The 20,570-nt window shown below is 37.8% G+C and overlaps 1 protein-coding gene across 1 annotated transcript; it reads left to right on the forward strand.

Moving 5' to 3' along the window:
• The first annotated feature begins 15,262 nt into the window (after window positions 1–15,262).
• LOC132148939 (ATP synthase F(0) complex subunit C2, mitochondrial-like) lies at window positions 15,263–19,883 on the forward strand. The gene is made up of 5 exons (XM_059557748.1): window positions 15,263–15,373; window positions 16,776–16,823; window positions 19,141–19,215; window positions 19,309–19,496; window positions 19,570–19,883. Exons 2-5 carry the CDS (start codon window positions 16,785–16,787, stop codon window positions 19,682–19,684), a joined length of 417 nt encoding a protein of 138 aa, XP_059413731.1. The 5' UTR covers window positions 15,263–15,373; window positions 16,776–16,784; the 3' UTR covers window positions 19,685–19,883.
• Window positions 19,884–20,570: the final 687 nt, after the last annotated feature.

A 20,570-nucleotide genomic window follows, 5' to 3' on the forward strand; every position in this document is an offset into this window, starting at 1 on the left:
ACAGGTCTATATTCCCAGTTACTGATTAGGTTTTATTTATTTATTTATTTGTATTTATTTTATTGGTCCAAATATGCATTTTTTCTAGCTTAGTTGTGATTTGGTTTTATTAGCAGTGCTGGTCTGAAGAAACTGCTATTTGTCAGGTATTAGTGAAATCTGCCTATTTATCCCTGTAAAAATATTTTGACGTTCTCATTTGAGCTTTTAGCAATACATATAATAATAGTATTTAATTTTAGTACTATACAAAAATTTACGTTCAGCTGTGACAGGAATGAGTATGACTTTAATATCAGGCCAGATCAAAGCTTCATTAAGTGCTGTTTATTATTTTTTTATTATTATTTGTATACTTTGCAGCCCAAAAATCTTCACCAATATAGTTCAATTATGGTAATAGCTGAATTTTCTGGTTTATAATGCTGGTTTAAAAAAAATAAAAATACAGCAAACTCAGAAGCCCTGTCTCGGATGCCACCTACTGGTCAACAGCACACATGGCATCGGATTCTGCCTTGAAAGCATGTGTGAATGAGATTATTATCAGACTATATAATTATTCCCGCAAATTGCAGTATAATTGCAAAAATACCCTTGAGACTATTCTTATACTTTATATATTCATTCCTTGCCTTTTACCTCAGAAATTGTAACATTAGTACAGCACAGTCAATGCATAAAAAAATTGTGGAACCAAATAAATTTAGTGACGCTTTTGCTCTTGCAAATCTACATTCTTTCACCAACAGAACACCTTAGTAAATACTGTTACTTACTACAGCATAGCATTCTTAATGATTCTTTAAAAATGTACTCAGGGTTCAGCAAAGAATCATTTTTGTTTGCACAAGGTTCATGAGTTCTTCAGCTGAAATTGTTTCATGGAGATTTTAAAAATGTGTTGATGGTTCTTTATGTTCTTCAGACCACTGTAATGGTTTCTGGGTAAAAGAAAGAGCTAGAGAAGAGCCTCTTATTACATCAGACCATACAGCCTTTTTTTTGGAACCTTATTTTTAAAAGTGAAAAACAAAATGAATCATGTTTCAGTTAAAGAAATTCACCCCCCAATTTTTTTTTTTATTCTGTCATCATTTACTCACACTTATGTCATTCCAAACCGGCATGATTTTATTTCTTCTGTGGAACCATATATTTTGATAAATGTTTCATTGTTTTTTTTTTTTTTTTTCTCTTTCTCTTCATTTAATGGAAGTCAGATGGTCACTAAAACTATTTGCTTACCAAGATTCTTCAAAATATCTTCTTTTGTGTTCTGCAGAAGAAAGTATATCACTGTAACGATATCAACCTTCATATTCATCCGGAAGAAGGAGGCGGAAACCGGCGGACAATCAAAAACATTTTAATAACAAAATAAACACAAAAACAGCGCACCAGCCCCTCACGGACGACTGGTGCGCGCAAATAAAACCCAAAACACAACTAAAAGCCCAGGCCTGGTCCTCTCTCGTCCTTCACTGTCGTCGCTCCAGTTTTATATCCTTCCATCTCCTCCATGGGCCTCGAGACCGGTGGGACGAACAGGTGTAGTTCATCTCCAATCACTCCCCCGGCCTCGCTCCCATGTCCCTCGGCCCCGCCCCACTCGTCACAATCACGCATATCAAGTATATCATTACAAAATAATGCAAAGACATAAACATGCATAGATTTCTACTGTGTTGTCCTCACTGGTGAGGATCTGACAGAATAAGTGAATAATTTCAGAAGACCAACTAACAAAATAAATAAATAAATAACCCAGATATGCTTTCCTAAAGCTGTCGAAATAAAAGAGGCAGGATTGAATTGAATTGTGATTGGCCTGCCTGTAAAAATCATACACCCTGATAGTAATTAAGCAAGAGGGCGATCTGACTTTTTGCGGTTGGGGAAAAGTCTTAAAAAAGGCTCAGCTCTTGTAAACAGCATCAGAGGGAGCTCATTCAGACCGACCTGCATCATTCACATGCCACTTATTACTCGTTCCCCAACCGTTAAGCCTTCTCTCTGCATTGTAAAAAAAAAGGTGTGCACCAGTGTGCAGTAAAGAAATCTGCAATAAACCGCCTTCACTGGAACTACACAAGAGCCCGATCTTTAACTCCCCTGACTCAGAGTCCTTCAGCAGCCTCTTGAATGTCAAGGGGAATGTGAGATATTTTAACAGGGCTTGAGCTGGTGTGCTGGGTGCAAAGGGAAGATCTTAACCCTTAGGAGACAAACATGCATCTGCTACATCGCATGGATTAGCCTGGAGCTTCTGTTTAACTACTTCTTATGCTGAAATTGATGCCTGTACAGCTTGATGACATTCTCAAAGGAAGATTATCTCCATAGAACTGGCTTCTAATGTAATTGAGCTACTTGCCAAACCTTGCACATCAAAATTTGGAAAAACAGTGCTATTGCAATGTTGAGTGATATGTTTAAAGGCTCTCCCGTGAGTTAAAGCATCTCTGTGCAAATTTCCATGCACCACCCAGGCACAACTCATCCATGTTTGGGTGTGAACGCCCCTTAACCAGGCACAGACATCAAACAAGGGCTCATAAAGAGGCCAGGTTTGTAGAGGCTGCAACCCAAGACATGGCTTTCACCGTTGGTACTTTTTCGGGGGGAACCCTGGGGGGTCTGGAAGGAGAGGGATGCTGGACACGGGAGTGGTTTTTATAGACAGGTACAGTAATCCGAGAGCACTGCTCCTGCCTGCTTCAGCGTCACCTGCTTTCTTTACAGACAGCCAGCTGGCCATAACCAGTGCCTGCCTCTGGGCATCACGTCCCACCACCCTCTGCTCACAACCTCCCTCATTCACTCACTCTCTGTCCCTTGGTTTGGGAAAAGATGGAATTGATGGTGATTTTGACCAGCAGAAAAATAAACAGTGTGTGTGTGTGTGTGTATTTCTCCAAAATTGAGAATAACACGAAGCATGCATGTAGTGAGTCATCATGGAGGGAAAAAACAAACTTTTTGACTTCTTTAAATTTGAGGTTTATGCAAACAACTAGCCAGGAAGATCTTTTAAAATCCTTAATTTGCCATCTTTTCCCTTAGTTTTCTGAGATTTTGGGGCTTGAGATGAACCCAGCCCAGACAGTTTTGCCTAAGCCTTTTTAGAATCATGCACTCTTTAGTGAAAAAAAACTAAAACAAGATTAAATAAATAAATAAATGTTAGTGTTAACAAATGCATTAAAATACCATTAAAAAGTAATATTGTAAAATATAATTACAATTACATTTTTTTCTTGTTTCAGTTTAACTCTTTTCTATTTTCATATTTTTCAAAGTGTAATCTGTTCCTGTGATGGCAAAGCTAAATATTCAGAACAATTACTCCAGTGTTCAGTGTCATGAACCTTCAGAAATCAGTCTAATATTATGATTTCACTTTATTATCACAGCCAACTTTTTTCAGGATTTATTTGAAATTGAAATTTTGTAACATTATGAATGTCTGTCCCATAAAAATATATATAAGTATTACATTTATTATGAAAATATTTGAATTGCAGTATTTGTTTTTCTTTTCTTTTTTCTTTTCTTCAACCCTTTCTAGGAACATATCATGTCTGTTTTATCTATGATTATGTTTTTGCAATATCCCTATACTCGTAATAACTAATAATAATGATAAATATAACTCTATATATATTAATTTAATAAAACACACACAATTTCACACTTGTATAATATTTAATATAAAAGCCAGTCACTCATATTTTTACATTACAATACAATAAACTGAATAATCCTAAAAACAGGGTTAGTTGTTGGTTTATTCAGGAGGCGGTGGATCTGTTTCATGTTTTTGATCTTCAGGACCTATATGGAAAATGATACATTCTTATCGCCAAAAGAACAGGATAAATAGGCAGATCCTATTTTGCACTTCAGCTCAAAGAGCAAACATTAAACACATTTATTAACAAAAGTTGGTGCCACTGTAGTTTATTCTTTAACTTGCCTCATCACATTGTCTGCAAGCAGACAGCTAGAGATGGCAATAAAGATTCACTCATGCTTACCGTACAGAGTAAAGGTTAATGTTATCAGCAGAACAAAACCTTTATTCATCTGCCGTGATATATATATATATTTTTATTATTTTTTTATTTAATTTTTTTCTTTACATGTTTTCTACCTGATTTTTTTTTCTGTAAATTAAATGACATTTCTATATTTTCTATTAAAAATACAGATCAAAACAACTTTTACACAAGGGTTAATCTTGTACAAATGTTGTTAATAAAGTAAGCTGATTAGTTCCTCTATTTAAAATACAAACCCGATTCCAAAAAAGTTGGGACACTGTTCAAGTAAAAAATGAAATGGAATAATTTACAAATCTCATAAACGTATATTTTATTCACAATAGGATATAGATCATTTATCAAATGTTGAAAGTGAGACATTTTGAAATGGCATGCCAAATATTGGCTAATTTTGGATTTCATGAGAGCTACACATTCCAAAAAAGTTGGGACAGGTAGCAAGAGGCTGGAAAAGTTAAATGTATATATAAGGAACAGCTGGAGGAGAAATTTGCAACTTATTAGGTCAATTGGCAAAATGATTGGGTATAAAAAGAGAGTGGCAGTGTCTCTCAGAAGTCAAGATGGGCAGAGGATCACCAATTCCCCCAATGCTGCGGCAAATAATAGTGGAGCAATATCAGAAAGGAGTATCTCAGAGAGAAAATTGCAAAGAGTTTGAAGTTATCATCATTTACAGATAATATCATTAAATGATATATAATATGCATAATATCATTCAAAGATTCAGAGAATTAAAAATGTGCAAAGAATGCCGAATCAAAATGTGTAGTTCTTTTTGGAAAACTGGGACGCCATGTCATCCGGACTAAAGAGGACAAGGACAACCCAAGTTGTTATCAGCACTCAGTTCAGAAGCCTGCATCTCTGATGGTATGGGGTTGCATGAGTGTGTGGCATGGGCAGCTTACACATCTGGAAAGGCACCATCAATGCTGAAAGGTATATCCAAGTTCTAGAACAACATATGCTCCCATCCAGACGTCGTCTCTTTCAGGGAAGATCTTGCATTTTCCAACATGACAATGCCAGACCACATACTGCATCAATTACAACATCATGGCTGCGTAGAAGAAGGATCCGGGTACTGAAATGGCTAGCCTGCCGTCCAGATCTTTCACACATAGAAAACATTTGGCGCATCATAAAAAGGAAGATGCGACAAAGAAGACCTAAGACAGTTGAGCAACTAGAAGCATGTATTAGACAAGAATGGGACAACGTTCCTATTCCTAAACTTAACAACTTCCCCAGTCATTTGCAGACTGTTATAAAAAGAAGAGGGGATGCCACACAGTGGTAAACATGGCCTTGTCCCAACTTTTTTGAGATGTGTTGATGCCATGAAATTTAAAATCAACTTTTTTTTCACCTTAAAAATGACACATTTCCTCAATTTAAACATTGGATATGTCATCTATGTTGTATTCAGAATAAAATATTGAAATTAGAAACTTCCACATCATTGTATCTTGTTTTTATTCACAATTTGTACAGTGTCCCAACCTTTTTGGAATCGGGTTTGTAAGTAAAGCATGCATATTTATTTATTATAAATATTTTAAACTATTTACATGTATAATACAGAATGCATTTTTTAATCTGTACTATAAAAAGCAAAGGTAATGCAAGATACGCTAATAGATGAATAAGATATAGAAGTATTGATAACGGTGTAGTGGCCAACATTTGAGACACCACAAGGGACAGAACTGAAAACTGAAAAAGGAAGAACTAAAAATTGTTCAAAAAAGCTCTGCTGCGATGGGACATCTGGTCTGCACTGGCCTTAGTGTGCAAAACTGACTGCAAAAGAAGAAAGCTGTAAAGGAAGGAAGATGAGATCATGAGCAGTATTTGAGTGGACCATACTTATATTTGATGAAATACTTGAATCTCCATTCTGTGGTGATGAATGAGTTTCCTTACTAACAATAGACCAATGAATGTTGAATGGCAGCCAACCTGAAACCAGCTCATCATGTCTCCAACAGCAAGGTGGTCATTTTCTCCTCTTCTTCTGAGTGAGACCTATAAATCAATACATGCCCCGCACCTTCCCTCCTCCATCCCAGTCCTTTCAATTAATCCAAATGATTTCTACAGGAAATCTGAAGGGCCAATCAATTCACCTGCACATTTCAATACTCTGCCCAATCCGTCCATAGCTCGCTCATGCCTTCATTGCTCTTGTAAAAACATTATTAATTGCTGCTCCAGCGAGCCATCCATCTTCCACGACCTCAGCAAGGGGGCCAAGCAGGCAGTGTTCAGCCCAGGAGTGTAATAATACTTTGAATGACTGCTCGGGCTCTTCACATCCCTCTCAGCCAATTAAAAAAAATTTCCTCGGGAAAGCACTTGCTCACTGCGCTGACATGTATGAAGCTGATGTCTGTGAGGAAAGGTTTGTGGGGGATGGTTGTGAAGAGAATCAAGGCATTTGTTCTATTGATTATGTGGTTTTTGTGTGTGTGTGTGTGTGTGTGTGTGTGTGTGTGTGTTTTATTATTATTGTGCTGTTATGGAGTGGCTAAATATTTTCTGAACACAGCAGTTGGGAGGTTTGAAACTGCTGGATCCCCAACAAACCTGTCACGAGTCTTGTATTAGTTGATGCTAGTGAGTGTTTCTAATGTTCAGATGTCCGCGTGTGTCCATGCATGAGCGTGAATGTGTAGCATCAAAAGGACGGGATGAGCCTTATTTACAAGAAGCTGTAACCAAGTGTTTCCCTCCCCCATCTGTCTCTTTTTCTTTCTCCCTCTCTGGCCAGAAATGAGCAGCTGGTCTGTGGGCTCCAAAGGTTTTTTTTTCTAAAGCCAAAAAACTACACACACACACACACACACACAGAGCTAGTCATTGTCTGTACTGTTATCTGTAAGGAGGGGTACAACAACAGAACAACTGTCATAATAAATCTGAGCTATCAAAAAATAAAAAAATACACTACATTTCTCTTAGTGCAAGTACAACATATAAGACCTAATGTATCCCACATCTGTGTGGAAGTACAACACTTTCCTAGATAGATAGAATTTACTGTAAAATATCTATATTTACCGTATATACACTATTCAATCATATCCTAAATATTAATATTCCAACATAATAAATACAGTTTTTGTGGACTGGGGTGACAGAACAACTACATTTTCCCACAACACATTGTGTTGGATTTAGTAAACTCCAATTCAACTTCCTGTGGATATTTAAATTCACACTCATGAAATAAAAAAGTGACCAATTCTGAATTTTGACAGGTTTTGACAGTTTGTCCCATGAAGATGATTCATGGACATGATTTGATGTGTTAAGAGCTGGCTCACTGCAGCAGATGTAGTGATCAACCCTACACGCTCACTGTGCGTGTTAAAGGATGGTTCGCACATAGTATTACGCAGAGAACATTGTGAAGGCTGTGCTGATCAATTAGCACACACTGCCTCGTTTGTCAAGGCTGAGGCCGGGAAATAAGCCTATATAGCTGGCCTGTTAAGAGCCTATTGATTTTACACTGCCTACAGTCAGAGGATACTTGAGGATAGTGCAAGAGCAGACGTAAGAGGCAGAATGTCATACGAAGTAGCATTTGCAGCAGATTTGTTACCAGTTTTGTGAATTTATGTGACAAACGATTGAGTGTAAAAGATCTAAATCGAAACTTGTGAAAAGTCCAATAACTGTCACAATCAGTGATAATTTATAAGAATAAAGATTGTAATATAGAGGGTGTCTACATCAGGCAGTAATAACATTGCTTTTACTGAGCTTTTTGTGAAGAAAAAAAAAAGGCAAAAGTCTGTTTTTCAATTAATGTGTGTGACATATTATGCTTTAATATGTCATTACATTAACCACGCCCACTTTACACTCAGTACCACCCACTCCATTGTGCCAACAACATCCTGTTTCTGTGGCCACCACAATCCATCTGAGCCTTGTGCTTACCAGGTGTGATTTCATGGAAAAAATCCCTTTTCACCTTATGGTGCAAATTTCTCACTTCCCAAATGTTCGACTGTGATACATCCTCGTGTAATTATTTTACTATGATTTTACTGTGAGTTATAACAAAATGCACATGTTCAGTGTGTTCCTTCATCCCAGCACTGGCAAAAAAATGATTTTCTTAGTAAGCATTTTTGCCTTGTTTTCACGTTTTCAAAAAAATCCTTAAAATAAGTTAAATATACTTAAGAAACAACACTGGACCATATAAGACTTGTTTACACAGTTTATATCTTGAGTTTAACTGTAAAATAACTGTAAAATCTTTTCAATTGTTTTTAAATAGAAATAAAAAGTGATGAATCTGACAGGCCAGTAAAACAACCTACAGTTAATAATAATTAATCCTAAGTAATCATACACAATTTACCAATTTAAGACCAAAAGGTTGTTTACATATTCTATAGATCAATAAAATGTTCTTCACACTAAGATTTTTCTTTTTCTTTTTCGAACTGTTCACTGAAGGGTTCTTTGGGGAATCAAAAACAATTATTCTGCAGCATCACTACAAAAAAAAAAAAAAAAACCTTTTGGATCTTTTATTTATGTGTATGTGTTTTTATGTTAGCCATTCTGCATTTTTAAATTATCCATTATTTAATGTGCGTGCTGCTTCAGCTGCTGTTCAACAAAAGTGTTCTCTTAGACTCTTCAGCTCCATATGAATTACTGTCAGTGTGGGCTGAGGGGAATTTGACACCCGTTGACCAAGCTGGCACACCTTTTGGTTGACCGAAATGTCCTGTTAATGTCAGCTGTCAGTCAAACAGATCCACAAAAATGTAGTCATATGCAAACTCATTAACATGCCGTGTGCGCACAGGGCCGTAGCTGGGGTCAGCGGGGCCCCGGTGAAGGTTGTACCAGTGGGCCCTGTTTGAAATTGTTTAATTTGTATGTTCGTTCATTTTTATTTTTAAGTTTTTTTCAAGTTTGTAGGTGTCCAGGTACAGAAATCAAATAATTAAATGTAAAATAGCACTGGATAGTGTTCAATGTAAAAATGAAATATACAATCAAACCAAAATTTATTCAGACACCTTCAACATTTCTCACATTCCATTAAAGTTTATTTGCTATCGCTTGAAAAATATGACAAGAACTTAAACTGTGTTAGAACAAATTCATCTTGATAATGTTTTAACTTAGAAATGTATGTAATTGATTACAATCAACCATAACTACAGACAACTGTTAGTATGACAATATTTACACTACTATCAATACTTTGTTGACCAATTACCAAGCAATGCTTCATATTGTTCAGACTGTGGTGTGAAAAGGTTGCATTAGCAATTCAGAAGAAAAAGAAACACATTAGCAATACGTGGTGCTTTATAAGGTGCTGAATAATTTTTGGTCCCAATTTTATATATATATATATATATTGTATTTGTTCATTCAGGTGCAGGAGGGACTTCGAGGAGAACTTCGCAGACGAGAGCTCGGTTCAGTGTCGCTGTCCGTGATAAGCGGCTCTCGATCTCTCTCGTGCGCACCGAACACAGCGCGCGAGTAACCAGCTACTCTGTTCAGCTTTTCCGCGTCTTGTGTTTGGATGCTTTAATGTTTAAATCAACAAGCGGTAAGGCTTAAAAACACGTGAAAAAGATACGCTTTCGTGACGATGCGCAGCAGTGGCCCGTCAACTGTGCTGAGCATCTTTTTAGGCTGGCCTCAGCCGTGGGCTCCTTTAATCGTCACAAACTTTCACCCCACTAGCGACGGCCCTGTGTGCGCATATAATTGTTCATTCGATTTTGCATGATTTCTATTATTAATCATATTAATAAATACCTTAATGAATGTGTGCAGAGTGATTTAATTAATTGCAGGAACAGCAAACGGAGATAGTACCTTCCTCAAGGACAAAATGGGTCTGTGATCTCAGTAACTCCCACTTCTGCGATAAATTCTGCAATGTTTTTGTTTAGCGCGCCCTTTCACATTGAACTCATGTGAAATCTACATGTGTCGAAAACAGACTGAAATATCACTTGGACATCTATAGGCCTCCATGGTGCAGTTTTTGAGCCTATAGCAAAATGCTTTACTTTGCAATAATAGGGTATTACAGTGGCGCCCTCTACTGGCAGACGTAAGAAACTGACAATAAAATCACATTCATTTTTTTAATGTAAAAGTTACATTTTTAAGTTTCTTTTTATATATATATATATATATATATATATATATATATATATATATATATATATATATATATATATATATATATAAACATGCTTGCTCAATTTAATATTTTTATAGTTTCATTCTGATTTCTAAAAGCTATTTCTCATGATTATTTTATTCCAGATAATACTTTGATAATTTGTTTCTGATGTGTAATGACAACATTAAAGCCAGTTATATTTATTTAGGGGAAAAAACTTCACAATATCAAATGTGTAAGTATATTTATACATGAAAATATGTAACAGTAAGGGCATCCTTTGCAAAGGAAAATAATTTATGTTTTTTTGGCATCTGAAAACCCCTGCAAACTATAATAAGTTCAGTATATATTTTGTTGGTTTAACATATGTAGGCATTCACATGTTTCTTAAATTAACCAATACAGGTTCATGGTCCTCTTCACATGCAAATACTTATTTCATTTCTGAAATGTGTATTGGTAAACTCACTGCTTTGTTAAAACACTTGACATATGTGAAGTGTGTGATTACAATTACTATGGATGTCACTCTGAATGAGCCCAGTGGCAGATCTTAGACATAACTCCACAACTATGCTTCAGCTGCGGCTCTTTGTGGAAAACCTCGCCAGCTTTATCTTGTAAAGACCCGTAATTTATGGCCGCTGTCATCTGTAAAACTTATCAAATCTACCTCCTGCTGAAACTCTTAGAAAGGGTCTGTTTCTGGAATATTCAGAAAATACTTTCATGGAGAACTGCAGCATTTTTCTCAACAAATACTGCTTCAAATCCAATTTCCAGTTTATTTCAACAGGTAACATGAATTACTCATTTACAACATTAAAGGGGTTTCGATTCTGTGTGCACATAAATTTAAGGCTTTTATGAAACAACCCTTTCTGTTTAAAACCTCTGGCGAAATCCTACTTGAATCTTTCCTTTTATCTCACGCTGTACACCTCTGATGAATTGCAGACTGTATCTAATTTCTTCAAAGTATGCTAGAAATCTGTGGAAGCTTTGGATGAATTATTGTGCAGTGAAACACATTTACTTGAGGGATGTGTTCTGCTTCATTTACTGTTTAATCAGTGACACAAGGGCTACACTGTGAGATTGTATTATCTAGGGCTATTTTGGTTATTAACATTTTAAAAACAAACAGGCATATTATGAAAATCAGACAAAAATGGTATAACTTGCCAAGCGAAATGAGTTACAGCAGTAAAACGGAAATTAGATTTTTATATTCACAAAATATGTGCATGGATATCTATGCATTCATGATTTAGATATCAAATAGGCTTATAAATCAAATATCCATTCACATCAGTCAGTCATTCATTATCATAAATCAGTTCAAAAGCTTGTTATTGTGCACCATAAACATGTTTCTGAAGGCAGTTTTCCCAAAAAAAAAAATCACAATTCAGCTTTTGGGGCTTCATGGTTTCATTCAGGCAGCAGATGAAAAATGTTAGGGAGAATATTTTTTGTTTTCTTTTCCAACTTGAGGTTTACAGGAAAGATTTCGATTTGATTTATCATGCCCATAATGCATAAAAGGTCTTGTTCAGAAATGTAGTTAAAATGATATAGACACACTGGGGAGTACAAATTAAACTTAAACAGAGAAAGATGAAGATCACACCAGACAAAGGTATGCAAGTCTCAACCACTAAAAGAAGCTGTCAGATATACTGCACATCACATGAATGGAATAAGACACGAACGCATAGTACATTGAGGGAGCAAAACCAGGTTATATTTGAATCTTTCTCAGTGAATTGTAAGAGAATGCATTCTTGTAAACGAATATATCTATATAAATTACACATAAAATGTATTAATTTATAATTGGAGCCTCTACAAGTTAAGTAGTTCTTGACTGAATACTGCTAAAATGCAAGTATTCATTGTTTTATTTTGAAATGTTTTGCAGATGTCAGAAGTTAGAGTTATTTATAATACATCCATCACCAGGGAACATTCTCAAAACTTTGGCTAATGCTCTGGCAAGGTTCGTTCAGAGTTATCTGGTTTAATAAAGCTCTCAAAACATTAGCACAAAAAATTTTATTTATACATTGTGGATTTTTTTCTTTTCTTTTCTTCCAGAAACATTTTATTTGGATGTTCGTTAAACTTGTTTAATGTAACTACTTGTTTCAGTATGTTCAAAGAACGTTCAAAAGTAAGATTTCCATAATGTTTGCAAAACTATTAAATGGAATGTTTCCTTAATGTTTGCATAACCAAGAAAAAAACTTTATAGAACAGTCAGAAATAACGTTTTTATAACTTAATGGGAATATTACCAAAAAAAAAAAAAAAACCCAGCTGATAGCAATATTATAAATGAATCTGCATTGTTCCTATACCTGCATGAATGTATCACCTTCCTTGAGACCAGTAGCAATGTGAATGTGCTGCTGAAAATGATGAAAACACAAGGCATATATTAACTAATAATTCTTATTAAGTTAGCATATGACATTTTATTATTTTGTAGTAAAATGTGCATATGCCTTCTAAACTTGTCTTCCTTGCTGTGTTTCTTTAATCTGAAGTGATCGTAATTTGAGGATGTGCACAGAGTTTGCGGATATTTTATAGATTACATACGCATAAAAATCTGAATTTACATATTCATACTTTTTCAATGACGATCACCAACCTCCTTTAGAATTAAATGGGTGCCATGAATATGACATTGTACTTAAAGTGTAACTAAACCCCTGCTCAGAGCCTGACTCCACCCACTGACAATATTTGAAAAATGCTGAAAAGTGGGCAGATCACAGCGGAGATAGAGGGGATGAAACGAGGGCGGGGCTGAGCGAGTGCGGCGTGATCCTGAGACTCGCAGTGACAGATTGATTGACAGCTGCTGTCAGAGACGCTAAAATGGAGAGTGGCTGTAGTGACGCAAGTAGCTTTGCAACAGAGCGATCATTTGAAGTAGAGGACTTTTCTCCCCCACTTTTACCTGAAGTGGAGGGTGTCAAGGTGTCTGTTCATATAAATTCGAGCCGCTGGCTCAAACTGCGGTCTTAACTCCCTCACCGCGTCGCTTTTCAGCGCGAGCTGTGTGGAGAAGCCCATTTCCACCTCCATTGCGTTGGAGAAGCAACCCCGTGTAAAATGCAGTTTGCACACTCGAGCTCTAGGCGGGAACTTGCGGTCTTCCAGGCCAAGTGCATGCAACCACTGGCTCCTAATTTTAAAGTCTGCCTGTAAACTATGCTGTCCAGCAGTGCTGTCGCAAACAGCAACACACCTCCGTACCATCCTGACCACTGTACTAAATACAGATAAATCTACGCTAACTTGAAGATCTAAATTACTATATAATTGCTATGCTAAAGAGATGCTATAATAGTCTATCCTGGTCGTTACCAATACTCGCAATTCCAGCTCCTGACTTACTACAGTGATTTTGATGGTTTTATACTGCCAAGGGAGTGGTAGCTCGTACCAAGGGGCGTGGTGAGCTGGAAACTGCTTACGTCACCTGCCACCGCCTACGTCACTTGCCACCGCCTACGTCACTTGCCACCGCAACATCCAATAGGAAAAATCAACTGTAGTAGCCACCGTTCAACCTGAAGAGGGCAGCACTCAGACGTTTTTACACCATATATTGTAGAATTAAAACACTTTATACTCAAATGTCAAAAAAAGTTACTCGAATCAATGAACAGCACTAATAAAGCCCCATTCTTATAGATCATTAACTAAAAAAAGTTGGTTTAGGGTTTAGTTACTCTTTAAGTTACAAACTGAATGGCCTTTTGTAATGACTAGCCTACTGACATTTCAAAGATATTGGAGTCAAAAACACGAAGTATTTCTTAAGCCCTGCTCGGACGGGACTAGTTTTCTAAACTACGTTTGAGTTTAGATTCTTACCACCTGACGTCTGTGACTTTCATGTGCCAATTCGGACGGGACTAACATCTCCGTGTTTATTACAGAGGTGGGAGGGTCTGTTTTGTGCATCTGGGCGTCACAGAGATCACGCGCTCTGTATGCGTGCATTGCATTCATTCAGAATGATTTCCATTAGTATTATTAAACAAAATGGCTAGTATAGCAAAACCATGTTAATGTGTGGTTCCTTTAGTTTAACTTTGTTTCCTTTTGTGTGTGTGTGTGTAGTAGTAGTAGGCTAAACCTACCTTATGTTTAATTTTCATAAAGGTACATATGTAATTAAAACATTATGTTACTGAGTGCATAAATGAACGTGAGTAATCTTACCTGATGCTGATATTACAATAGCCGGTATTAACAGTTTACGTGATCTTGCTCTTGATTTTATTATTTTTTATTATTTATTTGCCGGTAAGCAAATATATCAAACATGCGCGCGGTAAGAGCATCTACGGTAATTCACGTTGGCCAAAACACACAAGGAAACGCGTTGTGAAATAAAATATAACCGGCAATCACAGACATTCGCATTCGGACGGGATTAGTTTTCTCAGAGGATCACTGAGTTTGCTGAAAACCCGTAGGTAACTTGCTCTGGAATTATCACAGAGGGTGTGTGAGAAAAAAACAGAAGTGGCAGATTCGGACGGGATTAAAATCACCAAGTACGTCTGTGATACACATATTTCTCTAACGACCCCCTGTAAAACTAGTCCCGTCCGAATAGGGCTTTAGTCTATCCAAAATACATCCGCTGCCACCTACTCTCAATTTCACTCAGATGAGAGAGCACGGGTCGCCCTCTAATGATATTCAGCAGCTATTGCAATTCAGCTGCAGTAACCATAGGCAGTAACCCTGTCCTCTAAAATCTACAAAGGCAGGATTTCCACCCAGAGCATCCAATAGAAACAGGGGACACGGGATGCGATTCCCGACTTTCCAGGTGTTCTTCCTCAAATCATTTAAACCAATCAAAGAGAGGCCGCCTTCTTGACAACGCACATGATTGGGTATGTTTTATGTATTGACATGCCTTGTAGCCAATCAGAGGAGGCGAACGTGACCCTCTGCCCAATCACAAACGAGGACGTAGTTCCGAAGCTTATAAATCACAAGGTGACAGTTTTACGGCGTACTCGTTGCCTCTAGGCGAATCACTGCGACCCCGGCCCTCTAGTGCTGTATCTAATAGGTGAGTCTCTGCATTCATCTGAAGACACATAATGGGGAACCCTTTGTTAGTTTGTTGTTTTAATGTTGTGAAAGTGTGCTGGAGTTGTCGGCTCAGCTAAGAGGTTGCATTCAGAGGAGCGCGTTGCTAAAGCTCCGCTAGCCGCTTGTCAAAGTCATTTCATGTGAATGAATGAATGAATGAATCCGTTTGCGATCACGTCTTAGGACCGTGACACAAAGTGCAAAACAGTAAATAACAAAAATGCTCCTTATCTTAGAGATTTGTATTGCTTTTTAAATGCACGCACGTTTTATTCACGTACTGTTCGTGACGCTGGGCCCGCAGAAGCCTGAGAGCTCGCGCTGCACCTAAACCGCTCAACTGCGAGTGTTTTAATATCACCGTGACGTGCAATTATAAATGATGTCCGTTTCATGTTGTAAGACGGTTTATATGTGTCTAGGTTTCAATAAAGCACCAGTCAATGCTGTCGGTGACCTTGCCAGCCTGTCCTCGCGAGCAGTTTGGGGGCAAGTTCAACACCTCAAGCTTAAGACACAAACTTAATTTTAGCCAAGATTATTAACGTCCTTTATTATATTATGTATTTTGAAACAAATAGCATGGGCCTTATTCTCAGGCTGTTCAAAAGGTCATCTATACAGTCACCTGAAATGAGAAGTCAAAATAGACAACCTAGGTAACTATGAAGAGCCTATGTAATATAACCCATATTGTTATTAAAAACTTGCTTGAGAGGGAAATGATTGAGTAATCGGTAAATTGAGCAACGAATTCATGAGTGGACATAGTTGCTTCTGGTGTCACAATGTGGACGATTTAACAGGTTTAATCTAATAACCTCAGATTAGATGGTTAAACTGTTCCTCCAGTCTACAGTAGTCAACATTTGAAGTGGATAAAGTTCAACAAGGTTGTCCTAAAACCAGAACGCAATTTAGGTTTTAGGACAACTTCGATAAAAGATTTTGATCCAATTCAAATGTTGACTACTGTATACATATTGTTGGTAAAAACTTGAATAATTGTACTTGAAGCATCCAACACATTACCTCTGCGATGATCTTGCATCCTTTGGTTGGAGGTTCACTTATCCAAGCAGATCTAAACCTATCTTCTGTGTGCATACTAGGGGTCTTTTGGTTTGTGTGCTTATGAAATTATGGAACACTTATTTATCTCATTAGCTTTCTCTGAAATGGTTTGGTCTTAAATTGGAAGTCACTTCATTTGTAACTTGAATTCTTGATGGCACAGATCTTTCCTGTTTTTGACTCTTTCCCATGTCTGTGTCATGTGTGTATAGACTATAATTTAAGGACACGTGATGAACACTAAATTTAATGTGTTGGACATTCTTGCTTCTCTCTCACCTGTGTAACGTCTTTGTTTTCCCCAGGCTTCAAGCATGTACACGTGTGCGAAGTTTGTCACCTCGCCTGCTGTGGTATGTATTCAAGCCCAAATACACTCCAGTCACTCTCCATTGACTTGTCTCAGAAAATGACCTTAAAGGATTAGTTCACTTCCAGAATAAACATTTCCTGATAATTTACTCACCTCCATGTCATCCAAGATGTTCATGTCTGTCTTCAGTTGAAAAGAAATTAAGGTTTTTGAAGAAAAAATCATCTAATTTTCTCCAACATCACTGGGGCGTTTGACTTTCCTTGCATGTTCGCTTTAGGTAAACACTGGGTCGGTACTTCCACTAGGGGTGTGCACGGATAGTCGAATATTCGTTCTGCTCTAATTATTCGATAAATAAAAATGATATTCGAATTTCGCATAAAAAAAAAAAAATTCACAATAGAACCTAATTTGGTCACTTTCTGTGATTCTCCACGACATATTTGAAGATGTATGCAAGCAAAAAATAATTAATGAATGCATAAGGGGCCGTTCACATATCGCGCCTAAAAACGCGCAGAAAACGCTAGGCGCGCAGCCTTTCCTTCTTTCCAAAGCGCTCGGGCAGAAGTGGCTCTCTCCATGAAGACGTGGAAATTTCAGCAAAGGATAAATGGATTTGCAGCACAAAAATCGCTTTCAGTAGCTCTGCTACTAAATTTATTTCAAAATGGCAATTCATATACAGCTATGATCAGCTGTTCCTTCATCTTGGCTGAGCTTTCAACGTTGTTACGGGAAAGGATGAAGCTGAATGTTTAGTTCTTGTCACATGACCTGCGGTGCGCTTGCGGCATTCTGAAAAGTTGAGATGTTTTTAACTCGATGCGGTGCGGACGCGCCTGGAAAAAACGGGCGCATCGCACCGCGTCGCTTCCATTATGAGCGCGCATACCGCGCGCCTACATTGCAAATAACGAACTTGAGCGCGCAAAAGACGCGATATGTGAACGTCCCCTAAGAACTGCGGTCTTCTACAGTACTTCAAATATGCCGTGGAGAATCACAGAAAGTGACCGAATTCAAGAACACTGTTGCAGCATCTCTCAAGCGACGAATAAACACTGCTAACTTGGAGAATGCAGTGAAAACTCCTCTTCTCGCGTCCGCCCTAGTCCCTCGGCACAAACATCTCCGGTTGCTTGATGAAAACATGGGAGAAATAAGAAAAAAAAACTTTTTTTGAACATTATCAGAACATTTTCCTTGATGCGAGTGGTGCTGATGCAGCCGCCGTCACCAACGATGAAGAGGATGCAATGCCCACTCGTCAGAAAAGGCTGAGCCAGTTCTTCAGCGATGATTACAGAGAGTCCAGCCGAGACGAGTGGGAACAGTTCTTGCTGGAGCCATGTATTCCACCAGATGAGGATCCCATTCAGTGGTGAAACGAAAACACGAAGCGCTTCACCAAACTTATTCGCTTAGCACACCGTTATTTGTGAATCCCCCCAACGTCTGTGCGTCAGAGCGTGTTTTCTCCGTGGCCGGCCTTATAAACAGACGAAGGAGCCGACTTTCCCCCGATCATGTTTACATGCCCGTGTTTCTTAACAAGAACATGTACAACAATAGAAAAAAAGATTTGTTGACAGTTTAAAAGTTTCAAAGTTAAGCGTAAGCTACGTTCTACAATAGCCTAACTGCTGCATGCTGCTTTACGTTTTTTCTTCACTTTTTTTTTTTTTTTTGTTGTTTTAATCTGTACTTTTGTTTGTTTGCACGCATTGTTAAAGGTTTTCAGCTAAAAACACGATGTGTAATGTTCAAGCTTATTGTGTGTAAGCTTGTTCAAAATTACGGAAACAATAAATGTTGCTGAAAAATAACGTCCGTCTCATTAAACTTAATTTAAATGAACGAATATTCGTTTTTGTGAGCTCAAATATTCGAATGTGATATTTGCGGAAAACGCCCATCCCTAACTTCCACCTGCATCATGCATGACCTTTCCAATGTGACTACGTAATGCATGAAGTCGAGCTGTGTAGTTACAAAGTATATATACTTTTTGTTTTTTCATAATGACCGATCGTTTCACTAGACCCTTAAGCCATGGTCACACTAGACCTAAGAGCATGCGAAATTTAAATTATGTATTCACGAATTTGCAGAAAACCTTAATTTCTTTTCAACTGAAGATTGAAAGACATGAACATTTTGGGTGACATGGGGGTAAATTATGAACCATGTTGAACAACGAAATTAACTAATCCTTGGAAGTAATTGTCTATATTCTAACCACATTTATAATCATGCATTTTAAATGCTTGTATTTAAATTTACGCTTATGAATTTAGAAGGTGCTTTTATCCAAAGTTCTCATTCGGAGTGTTTTGTTTTTCATCCCTCAGCTCCGTGGAGGATCCAGGATTTTGGCCCGGCCTGTTTCAGTGCTGTTCAGCAGACCTGAGATGAGAACGGAGCAGGTAAGATGAATAAAAAGGGCCTTCCATATGGATTCCTCAGAGTAACTCACAGCCTCTCTTGCATGTAGTTAAATTTCTTGCCCTGTCTTTCAGGCCGCTCTGTTGCCAGTCAGTGAAGCAAGCCTTTTTAATGTAACCCGGGGGATCCAGACCAGCGCTGTATCCAGAGATATCGACACCGCGGCCAAGTTCATTGGTGCTGGCGCTGCCACGGTCGGTGTGGCCGGATCAGGAGCAGGAATCGGGACGGTGTTCGGCAGCCTCATTATTGGCTATGCCAGGTAATCAGCCTCTTAAGCTCGATTTGTTTCTTATACATTTAGCTCGTGCCTAAGTCACTTTCTGCATTTACAGGAATCCCTCTCTGAAGCAGCAGCTCTTTTCCTATGCCATTTTGGGCTTTGCTTTGTCTGAGGCCATGGGTCTGTTCTGTCTGATGGTGGCGTTCCTCATCCTGTTCGCCATGTAATTTGGATGTCTTCTCCTCTCTCGCGGTTCGACTCTCTTGATCTGGAGACTGGACACACAGATTAGGCCGTGGCACCGCCATTCCAACAAAACTGAGAAGCTCTCCCTTTTTATGTTCCCCCGTACCGTTTTCTCTATCTGAAAATTTTATGTAAGAACTCACTTCTCATAAGACCATCTGAATAAATGGTTGAAATCTGTTTGCTGTTGCTCTCGTTTTTTTCTGCTTTGAGGATGCCTTGGAAAGGTACAGTGGTCTGGTGTGTTTTTAAAACTAATATTGGATTGGGGGAATGTTTATGAAATAACTTAAATTAATTTAACTCTCCATGCTGTCTCTAAAAGGTTGTCCAAAAGTCGCTCAGGCTAAATGTCTCAAGACTCCTTGGAGTGATTTGTTGCATGTTCACATTTCAATATACCCAGTATAAACTATTGTTCATCATTAGTTTGTTAAAGGGATAGTTCACCCCAAAAATTTTTTTTTTGTGTGTGAACTATCATTTTAACAGATCCAAATTAAAGTATTTAGCAACTTAAAGATACGTGATCAAATCACAGAGTAAAGATTTCAACTATTTTTGATGAAAAAATTTACTAAAAGGTTCATAAAAGATGCACTCTTTGTTCATCTTGCAGAGCAATGTGACCAGTATTACACATTGTTCCAGTCTGTTTCACCACAAATAGCTTAAACTGGACTCTTCAACCGATTTTCAGTTTCAAGCTTCACTTATTGAGTGTTTGTTTACTAGAATTATAAGTGTGCTAATTTGAAGTAATATACATTGTTACTACTATGCTATAATTTATTGTACCATAGTAAAACGTAGTAAGTATAATTGCCATAAGACATTTCTCAAAGCTCCTTGCATTGTTTGAGGGAG

This window comes from Carassius carassius, chromosome 9, assembly GCF_963082965.1.
Source record: "Carassius carassius chromosome 9, fCarCar2.1, whole genome shotgun sequence".
NCBI lineage: Eukaryota > Metazoa > Chordata > Actinopteri > Cypriniformes > Cyprinidae > Carassius > Carassius carassius.

Excerpts from the sequence above, each read along its gene's own strand:
- LOC132148939 (XM_059557748.1), top strand. The coding sequence starts at position 16,785 with ATGTACACGTGTGCGAAGTTTGTCACCTCGCCTGCTGTG. Across the intron at positions 16,824-19,140 it reads TTGTCACCTCGCCTGCTGTG|CTCCGTGGAGGATCCAGGAT; the intron begins GTATGTATTCAA and ends TTCATCCCTCAG. Across the intron at positions 19,497-19,569 it reads CTCATTATTGGCTATGCCAG|GAATCCCTCTCTGAAGCAGC; the intron begins GTAATCAGCCTC and ends CTGCATTTACAG.